The sequence below is a fragment of the Clarias gariepinus genome, chromosome 6 (assembly GCF_024256425.1).
Source record: "Clarias gariepinus isolate MV-2021 ecotype Netherlands chromosome 6, CGAR_prim_01v2, whole genome shotgun sequence".
NCBI classification, from domain to species: Eukaryota; Metazoa; Chordata; class Actinopteri; order Siluriformes; family Clariidae; genus Clarias; species Clarias gariepinus.
In genome coordinates, this window is record NC_071105.1 from 38,243,530 (window position 1) to 38,264,257 (window position 20,728).

The 20,728-nt window shown below is 33.9% G+C and overlaps 2 protein-coding genes across 4 annotated transcripts; both read right to left on the reverse strand.

Annotated features, from left to right (window-relative positions):
• Positions 1 to 639: 639 nt before the first annotated feature.
• LOC128526458 (membrane-spanning 4-domains subfamily A member 12-like) lies at positions 640 to 7,019 on the reverse strand. Of its 2 annotated transcripts, XR_008360799.1 has the most exons (7): positions 6,959 to 7,019; positions 4,197 to 4,269; positions 2,685 to 2,792; positions 2,527 to 2,583; positions 1,469 to 1,612; positions 988 to 1,098; positions 640 to 851 (listed from the first exon to the last, which is right to left on the reverse strand). XR_008360799.1 is itself a non-coding variant. In XM_053498315.1 (6 exons), exons 2-6 carry the CDS (start codon positions 4,236 to 4,238, stop codon positions 994 to 996), a joined length of 456 nt encoding a protein of 151 aa, XP_053354290.1. In that variant the 5' UTR covers positions 4,239 to 4,269; positions 6,959 to 7,019; the 3' UTR covers positions 867 to 993. The 2 variants fall into 2 exon arrangements, 1 of the variants encoding a protein (XP_053354290.1); XM_053498315.1 differs by lacking the exon at positions 640 to 851 and having other exon boundaries at positions 867 to 1,098.
• Positions 7,020 to 13,094: 6,075 nt separating this feature from the next.
• LOC128526453 (membrane-spanning 4-domains subfamily A member 12-like) lies at positions 13,095 to 19,792 on the reverse strand. Of its 2 annotated transcripts, XM_053498310.1 has the most exons (9): positions 19,675 to 19,792; positions 18,988 to 19,158; positions 16,673 to 16,777; positions 16,462 to 16,518; positions 15,745 to 15,861; positions 15,524 to 15,637; positions 14,544 to 14,624; positions 14,091 to 14,171; positions 13,095 to 13,183 (listed from the first exon to the last, which is right to left on the reverse strand). In XM_053498310.1, the coding sequence occupies exons 2-9, from the start codon at positions 19,132 to 19,134 to the stop codon at positions 13,103 to 13,105; spliced, it is 783 nt and encodes a 260-aa protein (XP_053354285.1). In that variant the 5' UTR covers positions 19,135 to 19,158; positions 19,675 to 19,792; the 3' UTR covers positions 13,095 to 13,102. The 2 variants fall into 2 exon arrangements, with proteins under 2 accessions (XP_053354285.1, XP_053354286.1); XM_053498311.1 differs by lacking the exon at positions 14,091 to 14,171.
• Positions 19,793 to 20,728: the final 936 nt, after the last annotated feature.

Genomic DNA, 20,728 nt, shown 5'->3' on the forward strand with positions numbered 1-20,728 from the left:
AAACACATGACCTGCCAAAAAAAATAAATAAAAATAAAATAAAAAATAAATTAAATTAAATAATTGATGATGATGATGATGATGATGATGATAATAATAATAATAATAATAATAATAATAATAATAATAATAATAATAACTATTATTATTATTACTCTTTTACGTCACAGTTATACCATAACTTTTTTTGCATGTAAAAATCTATATATAAATATATATATATATATAATATAATATTATATACCAAAATATAATTTGTCAAATGAGCAAAATCACCACAAACTGCTAATTCTTCAAGATATCAAATAAAAATCTCTGACTGTTTCAAAGCCCTAAAACTAGAGACTCCTTCCATACATTAAATAGAAACAGCTCCTTACATAAATCTTCACCATACAATTTTTTATAATTATGCTATACATATGTACAGTATAACATTCACCATACAAGACCCTGTGATTGAGCTGTTACCATGGATTTTTTTTTACTGTAAATGTGTGATATAGCTACAGTATACTGTTCTAAAAGCTTCTGTTAGTGAAAATTGTTTACATTAATCAGAATACAACAGATTAGAGGAATATTATATTTTATTTTAAACAAATACAATTAAATGTGATATTGTAAGTTATACAAATTAATTATTTGGTATTTAGTCTCACATTTACTGTAAAAAGGCACATTATAACATTCCTAGGAAAAACAGAGAGAGAGAGAGAGAGAGAGAGAGTCTAATCAGGGCTTTGTTTGTTTTAGGAAAATTTTTTATTTATGTAATTTTTTAAGCATAATAAAAAACTGAAGGCAGGTTGATGTTTTCCTCATGTTAATTTCTGATCCGCTGCCTAAGACTGCAGTAGAAAAAAAAAAGATATCTGTTCATGCTTACACTTCAGTATGTGAATAATTTACAGTACAGTCCATAATCAACCAAGGTAAAAACTGATAGTGTTAAAGTAGCATTGAGTTAAAAGAGGAAAAACTGACCATAGCTTAAGTGGAGTCTCTGGATTTCCAGATAAGTACAAATGTCCAGATGGACATGCAAACCTCAGTTATAGAAAGAAACAAGAGCACTCTATAGGTGCGACGTAAAAGCTGAAGAAAAAAAATATATATATTTTACAATGAGTGGACCTAAGGCTGTTAAAAACCAACAAACAAAAATGCATTGGTCTACTGTTCTGAGTGCTTTATTAAAGGAGAACTCCATGCTAAAATAAATAACAATTAATAAATATATGTCATGTGGTGTTGTAATATCCACATGGGAGGTTTCAGACTGAGCCGCTTTCTGCTGTTATTAAGGGACTATTATTGGTATTGTGGTGTTAATTGAGTTTAATATGAGAAATTAAAGCATCTGACTTTTTTCCTTTAAAAGCATTTAATAAAATGTGTTGGACTGGTGAAGTATATTTCTAAACTAGCAAACAATCAAAATGCAAGAGAACAGAGAGATACTAACCATAAGTACAGCAGAAATTTGACATGTCATTAGATCAGACCATGGTACTTCTGCAGACATGTTCACCAGATCAATAGAGAGTACAATGACAGCTACAAGTGCAGCAATGGTGCTGATCAGGTTCAAAATCAGTGAGGATTTTACCTAATGAGAAAGGAAACATCTGTGATGTACTGTACCTTTAGAAAATCTCTCTTAATGCTTCTCAATTCCTTGCTTTACGCTATGCCTGGTCAAAAAAAGTCACCATTCAGATTTAAATAATCAATATTTGTTAAATCTATGTTTGGATAATTACTGCAAAAATTAATATTTTTAAGCTGCAACAATAAGTTTGAACCTAAGTGCACGAGTGAGCTTCTCATTCTTTATGGAAATCATAGAAAAGCTGTTACAGTATTTCACTGTCTTACAGCAAGCAAGGCAACTACTATGGATATAAAGCTGAAATATATTTTAGTACAGTATATATTTATATATAAATATAATATAAACTGCAATTGGGTTAAGGACTATCCAACACATTATTAATAGTAGTGCTAAAATGTCAACTTTACAGAAAAAAAATGTGGTCAGAAACATGACAGAAAATTACTTTAAAAAAAAAAGCAAAAAAAAAAAAAAAACCTCATGGGTGGGAAAAAAATCAGTTTAAGAAAAAAAAGGTTGTGCAATGGGGGAAAAGTGTGAGACCATGTGACTCATTGTTCCGAGTAAGTCTTCCAGCAACCCCTAAATATGGAAAGGGCGAGTATGTTAGTGCATTTTACTCATTGTGTTAAAGCAACATAATGTTTGTCTACATGACACTCAACGTGGAACTTCTACACAACAATGGACAAAATGCACTGGCATACAGTACTTACCCTGTCCACATTTTGGAAGGGTCACATGTTTTTTTTTTTATTTATTAAAATTTTTTGTTTCCTCCTATGTACCATTTTTTTTTTCTCCAGATATTGTTTTTCATCCTTCAAGTTTTTTTTTCCTTTACCAATATCCCTTTAGGGAAATTCCTCCATACTTTACCCACTTTTCCCTACTCCATGTTTACCCACCAAAAAGGAATGACGATGGTCCACGGTAGCAGCTGATGTAGCACCAGAGCAGAAAAACTAATCAAAGGTAAATAAAAATGAATAAACTTTGAGATCTTCAAAGGTTTCTTTGCAGTTGGGTAAAATAATGTGATAATTAAGCAGGATAGAGAACATACGCTAACAGAACCCCAGAACATGACTCTGCTGAGGACAGATAAATCACTTATATCTTTGGTTATGATCCCGAACATGAATATCACAACTCCAATCATTACTTGGACAGGCTGTAAAAAAAAAAAAAAAAAAAAAAAAATTATTTGAATACAGATAGCATTATATTTATCAAATTCAAATTTTATTTATGTACACAGTCATACACACGATATGCAGTTAAATGCTTATACGACCGCCAGTGACCTTAAAAAAAATAAAAACTTATACGTAAGAAATAAATACAATGTAACCTCGGATTACGAGCATAATTCATTCTGGAAGCAGGCTTGTATTCCAAAACACTTGTAAATCAAAGCACATTTTCCCATAAGAAATAATGCAAATTAAAATTATTTGTTACACAGCCCAAAAAAATTAATAGATAAAAATAATTAACACAAAATATAAAGTTAAAATAAAACAAATTAACCTGCATGTTACCTTAAAAAAGAAAAAAAAATAATACAGATAAGTGTATTTCCATTTATGCACACAGGTGCTGTGTGTATGTGTTTTTCTCTCTTTTGTGCTGCTAAGTGTGTGTTATGTGTGTGTGCGAGTATTTTGACACCGTGCCGGTTGTGTGTGAGTGAAGCACCCCCTCTCTGTTTCAAACACACACACACAAACACACAGCCACACACAAACACATACACACATTAAAGGCGAGAGAGAAAGAGATACAGATACATATAACACACACACTCAAAAACTAACACACTAACAACGAGAGAGAGTGTGTGTGCAACGTAACACACACACACACACACACACACACACTCTGCGGTGCAAGAGAAAGAAAAACACACACACAACACACACACTCAAACACTGACACACAGTAAAGGCGAGAGAGAAAAAGAGTGTGTGTGTTTTGTGTGTGAACCAGCGGTGTCAAATTATGCTCACACACATAACACACACTTTGCAGCGCAAGAGAAAGAAAAATACACACACACACCAGTAAGAGACGAGCACTAAGACCCAGCAGGGGAGATGATTTCCGCGCAGCGCCAGAGAGAGAAAAACCGTTGGCTCAGTTGTGATGATGCAACGCTCGGTGTCAAAACAAGAAGCGCATGCGTTATACATGATACTCGGTGCTCGTAAACCACAACAACGCTCGTTTTTTTAATTAAAATTTATTAAAAATCTTTTGGCTCGTCTTCGGGAACACTCGTAAACTGCGTTACTTGTAATCCGAGGTTCCACTGTATGAATAAAAAGAAATATGAAAGAAAATAAATTTAACTAGTAAACTGTACAAATAAGGGCACAATAAAAATATTACAAAATATAGAAATATAGAAGAAAAAAAAAAAATATATATATATATAATTTGAAAGTGACAATGGTTGTGCAAATGTGCATAAAAAGTGACTTATTTATAATCATGGGTCCATTACAGCACTCATTTCTCATATCTGGAATCTTAGAAATGTAAACTAAACAATTGGAAGTAAAAAAGAAGTTACCCCAAGTGATTTCTGGTCAACTTTTATAGCAGGTAGCGGCATTTTTACTGAAAGTCACTGTGATCCTGTAAAACTGAGAAAGAGCATATTTGTATTTCGTATCGATCAGAAATGCAGTAAATACTGAAACAGCAGCATTAAATTTAGCCATATCATTTATTGTTATAGCAGAAATATTAATTAATATATATATATATATTGGGTTGAGGTCTGGGGACTAAGATGGCCAGGAGAGGAGCTTGATTTTGTGTCTACTGAACCATTTTTGTGTATGTATTTTTGTTCTGTAATGTGGGATTTTTTTTTCCACTTAATAATTGTACATTTAATTAAGCCTAAGAACACACACACGTTTGGTCATTAAATAACGAAAACAACAACAACTATCACAAAAACATTAATTATTATAATATAAAACAGTAGTTATTTTAGGACATGAAGGTCAGCGGTTCTGAAACAGTTCTTGCAAGAACAGTTTTGTGTCGGGTGCGTTTGTAAAACCCATCAAGCTCCATAATGTCTCTCATGAAGACCTTCCAAGAAGAGCAAGACCCAAACTAATCTCTGCTGCAGAGGAGACGTTCATTTAGAGTCACCAGCCTCAGAAATCACCAATTAACAACCAGCAGCTCAGATTAGAGCCGTTATGAAGCTTATAAAAACAGCATATAAAAATTGCTGGGTTTAGCTGAATGAAACAAGAAGCAGGTGCGACAAAGTCCTCAGAAGGGTGGTGTTTGGTCAACAGATCATTTTCCTAATAACTCTACAAATTCTACCTGAGACTATATTTTCAATCTAGGCGAACAGGAATGATTGCTTCCCCTCCCACAGTGGCCAATGCTCACTAACATTTTTTTTCTGTACTCAAGAACACTTGTGTATTTCATTCTCCAATACAGCAGGTGGCCGTATGCACCTGTATTTTTCTTTTGTAAGATTATAGATAATTTTTTGATAAATCAGAAATGCTCAAAATGTTGATCCTACAGTACAACAATGTCAACATTTTTTGGCTAATAAAATGTGATTAAAATATTTTCAAACTACAAAGATAAAGCACATACTGTTTCATGATTGTACATACAATTGGAATTGTGTTTTAATTGTCCAGATACTATTGGGGCCACAATATACTGTACATAATGACCTTTTGTTTTGAGAGTGTCCAGCTGTTAGAGCATATTTGCTAGTGTTCAATGTCGAAGTGTTGTTAATGTGTTTGTGTGTGTGTGTGTGTGTGTGTGTGTGTGTGTGTGTAAGGTTAATTTCTCTTTTTAAACTTTTCACTACCTCTTTCTATCAGAGTGCGGTGATTTAATCGGTATACAGTATAGGTAGTTTTTAGTACAGTCAAAATAGGAATAAAAAACATTACATCTGGCATGTTTTCTCTTTGATGCATAACAGATAACAGAGTCTAAAAATAAACACTGAAAAATAAATATTGGTGGGAACAATAATGTTTAAATGAATGATTAAGGATGACCTTATTAGTTTGTAGCCATTGTTCAGTTTTTATAGCTTAAATTTAACAAGGTTAAACCTTTTCTTTGCTTTATCTAGAATTCAGTGTTCATCTTCCCGACCACAATGCTGTTGTTGTATGTTTATTTCTTATTAATGTATATTTAAAATCCTGCAAGCAACATCAAATTAGACTTTAGAGGTTGAATTAAATGGTAGTAAGGAAAAATTGTTCATGTGACCACTGTCATGGCATACATTTGAATTTAATTTTCTGGTGCCATCTAATTGCAATTCAGTGAAACAACAGAGATGCAGATAATTTCAACTATTTTCTTAGTGGTTGGTTTAGACCATGTGACTCTTGGGTTAAAGGTTAATCAGAATTAACCATCATAAAGTAATTTATTTAAGTTTATTAAATATATTAAATCATTTTCATTTTATAATTATTAATAAAATACAAACAACTGGCACTTTAAAAAGCAATTATTGTTTTTAAAACATCATGTAAATAGTTGTGATTTGTCATTTACTATTGAATTAAGCATTAAACGTTTATTTATAAAGTTTTAAAGTTACTTTTATGGTCACTCGTTTTCCACATCATCATGTGCATATAGGGTGGAGATGTTTGAGGTTTGTAAGTGTGAGAAAAGAGGCCTGTTTTATAGCACATCCTGAGGCGGTGCCCAGCAATTTTAACTTCACGACCTGCAAATATCTGGTTAAGCTTTCTCATGTCAGCATTGTGAAGTGGTTGAATGTACAGTATACTGTATGGGCACTGCACTCCAGATGTGCTGTAACAACTGCCTCTTTTCGCAAACTTAAAAACCTCAGAATATTTATATATACTGTAAAATGTATAAACACATTTCTAAAAACATTTAAATTTGCAGTACGCAATAATATTTAATTCCTTTAAATAATAATAATACATGTAGAATGTTGGATTCTTGTTCACATCACTCCATTACTGATCATTTACATATAATGCCACAACAAATTGAGATGTTTATTTCTCACACTTGTGTAGTGTATTCACTGGAAATATAGAATAAACTTCTAGCCATTTTTACTTTACATTTTTATGTGCAAGGGGCTTGATCAAAATAACAAATGTGGTTAAATCTATATTTTGGAATATTTAATAAATATTTTTCTTACATTTCAAAAATTCTAAAAAAATGTTTATTTACAAAAAAAATTAAAAACTGTCACACCTGTGATTGTTAAAATTGTATGTGATACAGTAGGAAACAAATTAAGAAAACCATATAAAAAGTATTTACCTGATAGTTCAACTTTTTCCAGGCCTTTGCACTGCTGCACTTTCACTGCTCTTCACTCACAGAAAGTCACTGATGGTTGTCTTCTGTTTCAGCTGACTTTTTTCTTTCAACGCATGCCAAGTTGCAACTCTTGTTACGCAAATTGACGGTTATGCACATGACATTACTTCCTGATATAAAGCATGAATTACTGCAAGCTACAGGAGCCATAATTAATAAACAATAACTTAATCCAAAATCAACTACAGTACATGCAGCATGTGTCGTATACACTCAAGTCTAAAAGTTATGTTCCTACAGCACCACAATGCATTTAAAATGATGCAGTAAAGATTTGACTTAAGTGTAGATTTCATTAACAAAAAATACTGCATTAAAATGTTAAAAAAATGTTAACAGATTCACTCAATTTTTTTTTTTTACATATTTACTTCACTGTCATGGGTAAAATATAATAGTGATCATCACATCTGGTAACCCCTGAGTGGTGCTGGAGTTTATACCTGGCTACAAAATCACAATCCTCGCATTGACTGGCTTACCTGGTCCAACAAGTCAACAAGTCAACAGGCCAAGTCAACAACTTTGTACTTTATTTAAAAAAATAACACACATTGGTTAGCTCAGCAGCACCAAAAAAACCTGGAAGATAACTTCAATAGAGAGTCACAGAAATGTCTAAGATAACAATAACCACAATTCTCTGGGTTTCTTTCATATATTTACCAAAATAGAATTTTTCTTTTTCTTGCTAAAATGTTATCATATTTACAAGGTAATGCATCCACCGTTATGAACGATAAGTTGGCGGCAGTATCACAAAGCATATGTTCTTTTACCTGATTAGTAAGCTTGTCCTCAACAGACACCAACCCCTCTTTTAGAAAAGGTTAATAGCTTGCGTCAGACTTGTTAAGACTCTCAACATCAACACCATCAACAGTTTTTACAAAAGCCACACTTTTCGTACTGGTTAACCAAAAAATGTTATGTGCTTGATATTGAATCTGATGAAAACCACAACATTTCGGTGAGACAATTGTAACGGGTTGTGAAACAGACAAAGGATGACGAATTACACAGGAGTGCGTTTCAAAAAGTCTTTTGCTCACATTGTGAGAAATGTATAATAACAGGAGAAAAATGAGTGTCACCCAAAACAAAAAAAATTAACAAAACAAACAATCCTTATAACTAATCTCTGCCTAACTAACAGAAGAAAATACGAAAATAAAAACCAAAATCTTCAGCACATACGGCGCCCTAACTAAACACCCACAAGCTACAGAACCAAAAAGTACGAGGGAGGCGTAACATCCAACCTAATCTAACTATAAATTGACCTAATAGTAATTAAATGCTTGAGGAAATTAAAGCACCGAAATGCCTCTTGAAGTTGAACTTGAAATGTAATAGGCCAAACTAAACTTCAACACGTTCAGTGTAAACACACACACATAAGTCGATACTATTCAATAGAAAAAACATAAATCTACGGATAGATCTGAATTCAATTCAATTCAATTTTTTTTATATAGCGCTTTTAACAATGGTCATTGTCTCAAAGCAGCTTCACAAAGATGAAAGAAATTCAAAAAAAAAAAATAATAATAATAATAAAAAAATAATAAAAAAATAATAATAATAAAAAAATAATAAAATATTAATAATAATAATAATTAATTGTGTATGTGTGAGAAAAATGTGTCTAGATAATAATGAGATGAATGAATGAAATTTCTCTGATGAGCAAGCCAAGGGTGATGGCGACAGTGGCAAGGAAAAACTCCCTGAGATGGTAATAGGAAGAAACCTTGAGAGGAACCAGACTCAACAGGGAACCCATCCTCATCTGGGTGAAACAGAAAGAGATGATATAACACCATGTGTGTTATGCAGCTGAGAGTACAATATAACTGAAATTCTTTAAATTAACATGAAGTCCAGTTCAGCATAGGGATGAGTCAGTAGGTGCAGAGGGCAGATGGGGTCTGGATCACTGGGAGCACAGGATGTGTAGCTCCAACCATAATAATCAATTACACAATGCAAAGTAATAACTCCAAATGCCAGAAAATGCAATAAGCCTCTGGAGACTACTAAAATTCAACGAGTTTTGTGGACGCATTATAGCACCAAGGTACTCTGGCAAGGAGCGCACACACACACACACACACACACACACACACAAACCTAGTAGCTTTACATAGAGACAGGGAGAGTTAAAGAGAAAGAGGAGAAGAGAGCAAAGAGAAGAGAACAGAATACAGTAGAAGGAGGTCTGGTCACAGTAAAAAAATGTATAAAGTGAATGTATATTTAGTGCAGAGTGCAAGCGGGGACTCCGGCAGGACTGAGTATGACAGCATAACTAAAAGGGAGAACCAGAAGGAAATCCGAGATGAAACGCGACCAATCACTTCACCGACAACAAACAGTGATTAAGGAGAGTGGGGAGGACAGCATCTAAACATACATGTACCAGTTTACCATAATGCCATACCATGCATGTCCATGACAAGCAGCCTGAATCCTTTGATCGTAGTAGGCATGGCGAATTGTAAGACACTAGCAGTTCACTCAAATATAAAATACATGGCGCGAGATCATATTATCTCAGGAAGTTTTTCCTTTCAACTACCGCCGTCATCAGGGCATGAATTATACACATTCACATTTTATACAAACTTAAATAATTATTTTGAGTGTGTAAAGCTGCTTTGTGACAATGGCAATTGCGCTGGACCAATAAAATTTAATTTAAAAGTTTGTGTCAAAATACTTTTGGGGCCACTATAGACTGTGTATAATAAGCATTTGATGGTGTCTAGCTGTTAGAACATATATTCTAGTGTGTCCCTGTCAAAGTGTTTGTCATGGTGTGTGTGTGTGTGTATGTGTAAAAATCAATTTTAGACAATCTGTGGTTTAGTAAAATGTACAGTAGTATAAAGAGGTTAAGTGCAGCCAAAAAAAAAATAACATATAAAAAATGTTACAGCTGGCATGTTTTCTTTGTCATGCAGAACTGATGCTTAGAGTCCAAAAATGGGTAAACAAAATTGGTGGGAAAAATAATGTTTAATGAAATGAAAAAATCTTTTGGATTTTATAGCTTTATGTTAGGTATTTTTAAACGTTCTTATTTTATCGAGCCTTCGATGGTCAGCTTCTACCTTATTAACAATGGTGATGTTGATTGTTTGTTTGTTTGTTTGTTTGTTTGTTTGTTTGTTTGTTGCTGTCCAGCCTGCAACAACATTGCAACACAACAATAGGGTATAAAAACAAAACAATAAGGCATTAAATTAAATAATAGTAAGAACATTTAGTTCATGTGTCCTCATAAAGAAATTGATTTAAGTAATTATTTTCAACTTTCAATTATTTTTAAAAGGACAAACATTGTGTGCATGCAAAAAATATTAATGTTTTTATTTTTAAATATGTTGTTTTTGGTATTTGATAGTAAATATTACCTATTATAAGTTACTTTAAAAGTTACATTTTATTGTAACTTACATGTCATCTCTATACATACTGTATGTACATGTTTGCATATACAGTAGGGAGGAAATGTTCTGTGGTTTTTAGGTGTGAGAAAAGAGGCTCATGTGCAATTTGAGATGTTGCGCAGCAATTTTAACTTCACTACCTGCAAATGTCTGGTTAAGCGTTCTCATGTCAACATTTAAGTTTAAGGTGAAGTGATTGAACGTACTGGATTTCTGGAAACATTTCAATTTCAACACAAAATTATTCTAAATTCTTCATTTAATAATAATGATAATGAATGTGGAATGCTGGCTTCTGATTTTTAATAAATAATTTCATTTATTTATTTAGCTATTCCTAAATGACAACAGTAAAACCTCAGATTGCGAGTAACGTGGTTTGCGAGTGTTCCGCAAGATGAGCAAAGATTTTTAATAAATTTTGACTTGCAAAACGAACAAGTCTTGGTTTACGAGTACCAGGCATCATGTATCACGCATGTGCTTCTTGTTTTCATGCCAAGCGTTACATGATCACAACTGAGCCAACGGTTTTTCTCTCTCTTGTGCTGCGGAATTGTGGGTAATTGTCTCTCCTGCTGGGTCTTAGTGCTCGTCTAGATGTTTACTGTAACACTGTAACCACGTGTGTGTGTGTGTGTGTGTGTGTGTAAAACATATTTGATTTTGTGTCTGTATATGTGTGTGTACGCGCGAGTAAAGCAAAAACAAGTCTCATTAGAGACGTTAAAAATCCATTTTTCCCACACACACTCTTTCTCTCTGCTCTACACAGAAACACTGCTCAAACGAGTATCATTAGAGAGATTCCTTGCTTATTTTTTCTGATAAAACAGCATTTTGTTGCGTGCACACACACACACACACACACACACACACACACACAGCTGGCTGTGAAACGAATACCTTTAATTTCCATTATTTTTTATGATACAATTCGATTTGGTTTACAAGTGTTTTGAAATACGAGCCCGCTTCCCGAACAAATTATGTTCATAATCCAAGGTTCCGCTATATAATTTTAAAAGCAAATGTCTTTATTCTCATTTTTCTCATATTTTTTATAATCTTGTAATGGTCAGATTTTATTGATTTATTATTTGATTGATTTTCAACCTAATATGACAACACTAATATGAAGGTATACAGTGTCGGTGGAGCTCTAAACCAGCGAACAAGAAAAACAATGCCATGGCCAATTAACAAAACCACAAGTGTATTATACAAAAACTACTAAATGAAAGGTGCACCAAAACAAGCAAAGAAAACAATATCAACAAAATATATACAAATTATAGTGGAGTGTGGGTTGAGTGTCCAAAGTCCAGATTATTACAACAGTGTGTGTGTGTGAGGAAAGATAAATAGGGCTCCCAGAATTATATAAATAAACCAGGATCTTGATATCGGAGTATGAGTAATCCTGTGAAGCAGGATGGCAATATTCTAGAAATGGGAAAAATCCTCAACAGTCCAATCTCCACAATACTCTTTGCTACTCTGCCACATCTCCTAACTTTCTTCCACCTCGTGCCTCTTCCCGGGTGCGCTTTATATCCGGGTCAGGTGATTGTGAGCGTCACCATTTTCACGTGCTGGCTGGCAGCGCACCCTCGCGAGAGCCTGAGCAGGAACCAATATACCAAATCTTCACAGGCAATTAAAACTTTTTTTCAGAAATAATTTATTAGGCACTGCAGCATTTTGTTATTAGGCTTACATACCTTAGCCTACAGTATATAAAAGGTGCCCTTTATGTGGCTGTGCTACAATATAATCCCGCTTTAAACTTCCCCACAACTTAATCCCTGACCTGTCTGGTGTGCTCTTTGGGCTTCATGATGCTGTTTGTTCACTAACAATCTCTAACAAATCTCTGAGGACTTCACAAAACAGCTGTATTTATACCGAGATTAAATTACACACAGATAAACTCTATTTACTAATTAGGTGATTTCTAAAGGCAATCAGGTCCACTGGATTTTAGTTAAGGGTTTCAGAGTAAAAGGGGGTTAAATACAAATGCATGTCACATTTTTTCATATTTTTATTGGTAAAAAAAAATAAATAAATAAATAATGAATAAATGTTTTCCTTCCAATCACAATTATGGGCCCCTTTGTGTTGGTCTGTCACATAAAACCGCAATAAAATAAATTTATGTTTGTGGTTGTAACATGACAAAATGTGGGAAAGTTAAACGCGTATGAATACTTTTTTAAGGTACTGTACTAAAGAGAAAAAAATATTGCTTAAGATAACAACTTTATCAGATGTCAAATATCAGATTGTCTCACTGAAAGTGTTTCCATGACAAGTTTTGAAGGGAGGCATCCGTTTTCCACTCAGTACTGTAGACTGCCACAGAACGTTTAAGTGATACACAGTACCAGACCATACAGACACTACTTTCACCACTGATCACATGAGAGTAAATAATTAAATATAAATATTATAACCTAGTGACATTGGCCTGAATAGCTGCCTAGGTAAAAAATTAGTCAACACCTTCTAGCCACTGTTGTAAGTGTTGTTTATTATGGATGTAGTGTGCCAGTAGAATAAAATGCAATTTAGAAATAAAAAAGGTTGTGGAACATAACATAATCCTTTTTTTTAAAAATTATCTTCAGTTGTATGTTTCGCTGTATGCTGGAGGACTTTCAACAGGCAAGCTGTTCATGGGAACAGTGGTGCTTGTGCTGATCCCCTGTAAAACAAAACAGATCCATGAACATAAATCCAGTGGCGAACATAAATCAAATACTTCAGTAAAAGTGATGTATTTCTCTAAAAATAAATATATATGACCTTTACAATTATTGTGCAATATACAAACATCCCTAACACTCCAAATTGTTTTCTGATGCAAACACTTTGTCATTAGGACCCAGGTAAACAAAGTGAAATTTAACCAGTATTTTATTTTGTTGTTCTTTAATAAGTAAATACTAGAGTTTTTCCTTAAGATGTCCTGCAGCTAAACTTAAAGCTCCTGTGAGGTAACTGAATAAATGCATGAATTAAAACTAATTAATTAAGTAGCCAGTCAGATTTTGGTGTATCATATGTGTGGAGGGTTTTTTATTTATTTATTTATTTATTTATTTATTTATAATAAGTCAAGGATTATTTATGTTTGGGTTATTGCCCTTTTCATTCAGGAAATTAAGGAAATAAAGTAAAAAAAAAAAAAAAAAAGTATACAGCTCTGGTGAGCTTCTTCTTCTTCTTTGTGATCTGTTTTATTGTTATTGTTTATTGGATTAAACTACTATGTTACAGTTTTGATTTTTCATTGGGTTCTATAAGGTGCATTTTAAATCGTCGTGTTTTGGGGTGGCCTCTGAAAATTATTTTTTTCTCCCCTTTTTCTCCCTATATTTTTTGGATTACAATCAGACCTGTTGTGCTGTTTGATGATACCACAGGACCACACTGATTGCCCACATAAACCTATAATGCTTAATGACTGCCAGTTTAAGTTTAATTTCACAGTAATCTTCATGTAGCCTGAACTCTCAGACTTCAATTAAGAACTATTGAATATTAATTATTAAATTAAGAACTAAATTTTTAACCCTAGCTTCTGGGTAAATGTGATTTCTGACTCTTACTGGGTGAACATGATGAGTTGGGAAGGTATTGTCCACAGGAACATATCCCTCAAGATTTGGAACCATGTTAAGGATGTTCAGCTGTATAACACACATGCACGCACACACACGCGCACACGCACACGCACACAAAGCTTTACAAGAGCAAAATACATGGAGCATGTTCATATACATAATACTATTTTCCAATAAAATAATAAAGATCAGTGTATTTTTTTTTTTTGGTAGAGTACCACCTACTGTGGATATTATTATTACTTTTGACTAATGGATGACTTGTAACACATACAGTCATTTTATTATTATTATTAATATTATTATTTTATTTCATTTTTTTTTAATTAAAGGAGCTATCAGTTATGGAACAGTCTTAAACTAAAAATGCAAATATGAAAATAAAAAATTCTATTTTGCCTAAATGTATTATTATTATAATATGCAGGTTTCTCTTACGGGGTGAGCCTGATGAGCTGGGAAGGAATTGTCCAGAGCAACACATCTCTCAGGATTTGCAACCATGTTGATGACGCTTAGCTGTATGACAGATTTAACAAAACCTCATGGTTACATAATAGCAAAACATACAAGCATGTTCAGAAGATATTACTGTATTTTCTTTTAAAAAGGTAAATGAAGGTACAGTTATTCCCTACTGTGGATGTTATTTTTAGTTTTGAATAATGGAGGCTGTGGCAAACTAATATACTGCTAATACAATAGATGTGTGGAAAAGATGAATCTTGATCCCAGAACCACTTTTTCATGTTCAGGTCGTCAACTGACTTTATTTTATTGCCACATAACGTTGCTGAGCCTAAACCTCAACAACCGAAGCAACCCCAGGTCATAACACTGTGTCCAGAGGATTGTACAGTGGACACTATGCATGATGGGTGCATCGCTTCATGCACTTCCCTTCTTCTTCCCATTGCTCTAGAATCTGGATTCATCAGACATTCAACCCTAATTTTGTTAGTTTGGCAGGTAAGTTGGAACATCTCAAACGTATGGAGTCCATAAAATATAACATCAATCTGTAATGCCGAGATGTAAATCTGTGTCTATCTTTGTAGATTTCTTTTTATTATTATTATTGCTTTGTAAAGCATCTGTCACTGCCCTAGTGATCTAAAAAAACTGTTTCTGGAAGAAACAATGACTATTGTTGAAAAAACGGGGAACAAGTAACTAGTTTGAAATCACCCTTGGATTCTCATGTCAGTCTTAAAACAAATAAACAAACTAATTCCTCTTTAACAGAAAACAGTTTAATTTAATTCAATTTTATTTATATAGCGCTTTTAACAATGGTCATTGTCTCAAAGCAGCTTCACAAAAAATTAAAGAATTTTTTTTTTTTTAGAGCATTTTGCTGTTTTTTTTTTTTTTTTTTTACAGCATTTTGCTGTTTTTTTCTTCTTGTAAATACTTACATTAGGTTTATTTGAACATGTGGCTTTACGGGCAAAAGCTGAGGTGCTGATGGAGATGGCGAGCTGGAGCAGGGAAAAAAACAGCAAAATGCCAATAACACCACTGGGGGAGTTCTGAAATTAAGATCCAAGTCATACAATTAAAACTCATATGTATACTTGGAGTTTGTTTATTTTCCTCATGTTGAAGATGTATCTATTAAAAAATGCAATATGTTTACCGAGTAATTGCTGCATCTGTAGCAGTTCAGCTGCATAACCAAATCAAGGGAAAGCATAACGATGCTGATAACTGTACATATTGCACTAAGAATATTCAGTACCATAGCACCCTTCACCTAGGAAGAAATAAAGAAAAATGTTAACTTGATAAATTAAAATAAAGCTTTAAGAGTCAACACTGACATTTATCTTAAACATGAGCATTCATTTTTTTTACTCAGCAGTTTTTCTTGCACATCCTTTTTGCTATTTCACTAAATTATCAGTAAAAAAAAAAATATTAACCACAATGTATACCCCTGTTTTAAAAAGTAAATAGTTTTATCCAATACGTCCAGTTTGTCTGAACACTGTATACAGTTACATTAGAAATTAAGACAAACATAAAAAGTTAACAACAACAACAACTACATTAACAACAATACCCAGTACAGACCAGCTATGTTTGGTTTAAATCTAAATCTAAAAATTAAACAATTATTGTTGCACTAGTCAGCACTGGTTTTGTTTTTACCATAAGATACCATTTAATCAGATTTATATATCATACTTATCATAATTACAATACATAATATAATGAACATATTATAATGAATGTATTTTATATAGAAATGCAGAAAATTTGAATAAAAAACATAGAATTTATGGATCAAATGTTTTTTTTGACAATGTGACAATGTAAAACAAACAAAACCATGCAATTCGTGTTTACATACCACACAGGGTTGGAGGTTCTTGCTCCCTGAGACAGTCAGAGCACCAGCACTGATGTGCTAAAAGTGAAGGGGGGAATTGTAGTTCCTATTATTATTATTATTATATAATTAATTAATCATATTATTATTTAATATAAATTCTATTGTAGTTACATTCATTATTTAATTATTATTTTGTCTGTTTAAATCAAGAATTCTGAGGAACACTTACGAGCAATGAGACCCAGAATATGAAGTTGTAAAGGCTGAAGATGGGTAAAGTGTTGCTCACCAGGCCGAGGAAAAACATCCAGAAACCATTTGTTATTTGGACAGCCTTTTTGGGGAAAAAAATAAAGCATTTAAAAAACTAAATACAGGTTGTCCCCTACTTACGAACGACTACCTGTTCCAGGAGAATTTGCCGAAATCAGGATTACTCTCCATCAGGACAGTTTTACAGGACAGCCATTTCCTATCATCGTGCTCCCAGACTGATTCATTGAAACCGCTAGGGCCAACTCATTTCACCCAACCCCCAAACACACACACACACACACATACAGTACAATATACACATATATGACTTTATCTGTATAGATATTTTATACATTTTATACATTCACTTACAAACTGAAAATATTGTACATAATTGTAAATATATCTGGTGCACAACAGTCTTTATGTCTGTACAACACACATGAGCCTACAATATGCCAGACTGGACCAGAAATATTCATGTTTCACCCAACAGTTTGTTTTGCAACTAAGGCTAAGATCCCAATAGTGTGTCGAGAGTGAAGTGCAACATGATTTCCTGTGATTGTGGTTGCATAAACATGAACACTGATATGAACTGATTGTATTGTTGTATTTTACATGACCAGTGGTTGCTCCTTCGTCTTTTTTGTCATCTAAATTACCTTATTATGAAAATAGGAATATAAAGAACACTAGATGTTGAAGACCACCATACTAATAACCGATTGCTTGCTTGTAGTTAGCTTTGGTCTTATATGATGCTGGTGATGCAATTCAATCAGGCACTTGGGGTTAAATTTGGCTCTATTGTAGTGTTAATTAATTGTAGTGTTGTATTACTGACATTAAGTGTGCTTTCATTATTTTGTTCATGCTTGTAAAACTTAAACATGTTAAAGGTATGATCTGTAAATGTAAATACATTTAATACTAGTTAAGTGTTTGGAAGTTTTAAAATGCCAGTCATCACCAGTGACTCTACTGTAAATGTATAGAAAGTGTGTGTGTGTGTGGTGTGTTACTTTGCCAGTTATTTGGCCACTTATATATGAAGTGCTGCACTCATTGACACCCTTGTCCAGTAGGTGGCAGTGTTACAAAAAAAATCTAGAGTGCCTGAATTTAGGCAAACATTTAGACCAGTTATGTGTAAAGAAGAGAGTCTGAGCAGAGAAGAGTAGCAGAAATGATCTGTGGCAGAAAGGTATAAGGAAAGGTTTATAGGATGGATGTGGGACCAGCAATGTTTGGAGACTGCTTAATGAAAATAAAGGAAACAGAGCTGAATAGGGTGGGACTGAAGATTTGCTTTGGGAGTGACAAAAATAACCAGGATTTGCAATGTGTATATAAGAGAGACAGTGCGGGTAGGGCAGTTTGGGGACAAAGTTAGAGAGGCCGGATTAAGATGCTTTGGACATGTGCATAGGAGGGATGAGGACTATATCAGAAAGTGAATGTAGAAAGATGATCATATTTAACAGTATGTGTACATTTTAACAGGTCTTGAATGATTTTGAATTGGAAACCACCAGCTAAGTTGAGCAACACTTGACACAAATAAAGTCTAGCAACACAACATTTCAATTTGTTTTAAAGTTTAATTATTAAGTCCGGCACGTAACTGTTCATGACATTTTAACTCATTATTTAGATTTCACTTATGGTGCAGGTTAAAGTTCAGGCAGATGTCGAAGTAATGCCAAAGTTTTATAAAATTCTGTAAAGCGATTGATTTAGGACGTTCCCATAGTTTGGCGCATATTCACTACATAACTGCTCATAACTTCCCTCCTACTCAACATTTTAAATTTCAGATTAATCCAAATACTGAAGAAACAGACAGGTCTTTAGTCCAGAGTGTTAGCTGTATAAACATCTGGAGGAAATTAATTCCACCACCTAGGTGCCAGAACAGAAAACTGTCTAGAGACATGTTCTCCTCGATCTCGAGAGATGGTGGGATCAATCGAGCAATGCTGGAGGGAACGTAGTGTGTGATTAGAGCTGAGAGGGATGTGCTCTCTCTTGCTGGGCTCTTTTTAGCTTTATAAGTGGAGAAATGGTGTGGTGTGGGAGAACTTAGAAAGGTTAAAATCAATATGTGCAGCTGCATTTTGGATCAGCTGCAGATGATTGATTGGACAGAAGCAGACATTTAGAAGCAGAGTGAGTTGCAATAGTCCAGTCTTTAAATAGTAAAAGAGGAATCACCAAGAGCGAGTAAGGTTGGCAATGTCTTGGGAAAATGACAGTTGATTAATAATAAACAAATAAATAACTTACTCCCAGTGCTTTGGGTTCTCCTTTCAGGAATTTGCGCAGTGGGCTTGGTGTCTCAGGTGTGTTTTGTTCTGTTGATGTGGGAATGACCTGAGTGACAATGGTGTAGCCACTTTGTACATTAGTAAGTGGTATAGTAGTGCTGGCCATCTTTAAGCTCCTCTGGGTTTTAGTCTGTGAACAAAGAATTGGTTTCACTATTACTGTAGCATGAGGTGAGAAGAAACAGAAGTACAATGATCACCAAAACGTGTCTCATCAGCTCTGATTCCGACCATGGACTCTGTTTCCCAGAATCCTTTTGGGAATTCCACCACGGCATCATAACATGGTGGATGTGGATTACCTGATTACTGAGTGTGCACACCTGAGCTCAGTCAGCTTACACACATAAACATCTTTAATGCAGAGACAGGCATGCTCTATCAGGATTCAGCCTGAGGTTTTCATAAAGTATAATAAACAGACTTCTATTGATTTAAAAAGCAAAAAATATTGACATATAACATGGGTAAGCTGTCTAAAAACAAACAACAAACTCCTTAGTACTTTTTCCACCCGTAATAATATTTCTGTCTATTTACAATCTTTAAATGCTACATAATGGTTTAAAGTCATACAAAGGAACATTATTTAGGAAGCAAAATCTTAACATAAGGCCATAAAAAACTTTTATACAAGGTATTTTACCTCCTTTAGCAGCGCAGTCTGTCTTTCTTTCTTTCTTTCTCTCTCTCTCCTTTTACTTTCATTTCACACTATCCCTATGTGGAAAACTCCCCTGATGCTGTAGTATAACTGGTTGAATATAATCTGCGCCATTTAAAATAGTATTTCCTGCTCTGGCTTGCGCAATAGTCATTACCTCACCAGCCCCCTCCCCTGTTTTTTTTTATTTTTTATTCTGTGTCGCAATGGTACACACCCACGCACTACTGTACGTGATGCAGTGGAACACTTATATAACTGTCTGTAACCTAAAAATTATAAAAATATAACTAAACTACTCATTAATATTTACATCAAAAATAGAATTAAACTAAGATTGAACATGCAATAAAAGAAAAGCAAACTGGAAATAAAGTTTAAAAATATAATTAATAAAGATATTTAGATTACAAAAAAAATAAAAATAAACATGCATTTTTTTACTGAGAAATCACATAAAGCATTAACTCCATTACATTGAAATAAAAAAAAAGATCTTAACTTAATTACAGCTTTACGTCTCACTGTCACAAAGCACTGATAATGAAGATATTTTTTAAGACATGCTTCAAAGAGTCCATTATTAAACCTGTCCCCACAAAAAAACATCTTCCTTTCCTCAACAACTGGCCTGTAGCCTTGACCTCAGTAGTGATGTAGTGGTTTGAAAGGCCGGTCACAGACTTCATCATCTCTTCTCTACCTTACACACAGGATCCGTTACAGGTTGCTTACTGTTCAAATTGCACAATGGAGCCCCTCAGGGTTGTGTCTACAGCCCCCTGCTGTATTTACTGTACCTGAATGACTGCATGGCCAGTAGTAACTCCACAACCATCATAAAGTTTGCTTACGACATCCTTGTCGTGGGCCTGATCACAGACAACAACATCGAGATTTTGATTGAAGTTGATTGGGTGAATTCCAGAGGCCTTAAAAAAAGGGTCCACACTGCAAATATTGCCTCTTTGCATAAACTTAATGTAATTGTCCATAAAAAGCCTTTGACACTTATAATATGCTTGTAATTATACTT

Coding starts and splice junctions, on each gene's coding strand:
- LOC128526453 (XM_053498310.1), bottom strand. CDS start 19,134: ATGGCCAGCACTACTATACCACTTACTAATGTACAAAGTGGCTACACC. Junction 16,778..18,987: donor GAGAACCCAAAGCACTGGGA/GTAAGTTATTTA, acceptor TTCCCCAAAAAG/GCTGTCCAAATAACAAATGG. Junction 15,862..16,461: donor AGAACCTCCAACCCTGTGTG/GTATGTAAACAC, acceptor ATTTCTTCCTAG/GTGAAGGGTGCTATGGTACT.
- LOC128526458 (XM_053498315.1), bottom strand. CDS start 4,238: ATGCCGCTACCTGCTATAAAAGTTGACCAGAAATCACTTGGG. Junction 2,584..2,684: donor TGTTCTGGGGTTCTGTTAGC/GTATGTTCTCTA, acceptor ACCTTTGATTAG/TTTTTCTGCTCTGGTGCTAC. Junction 1,099..1,468: donor AAATTTCTGCTGTACTTATG/GTTAGTATCTCT, acceptor TTTTTTCTTCAG/CTTTTACGTCGCACCTATAG.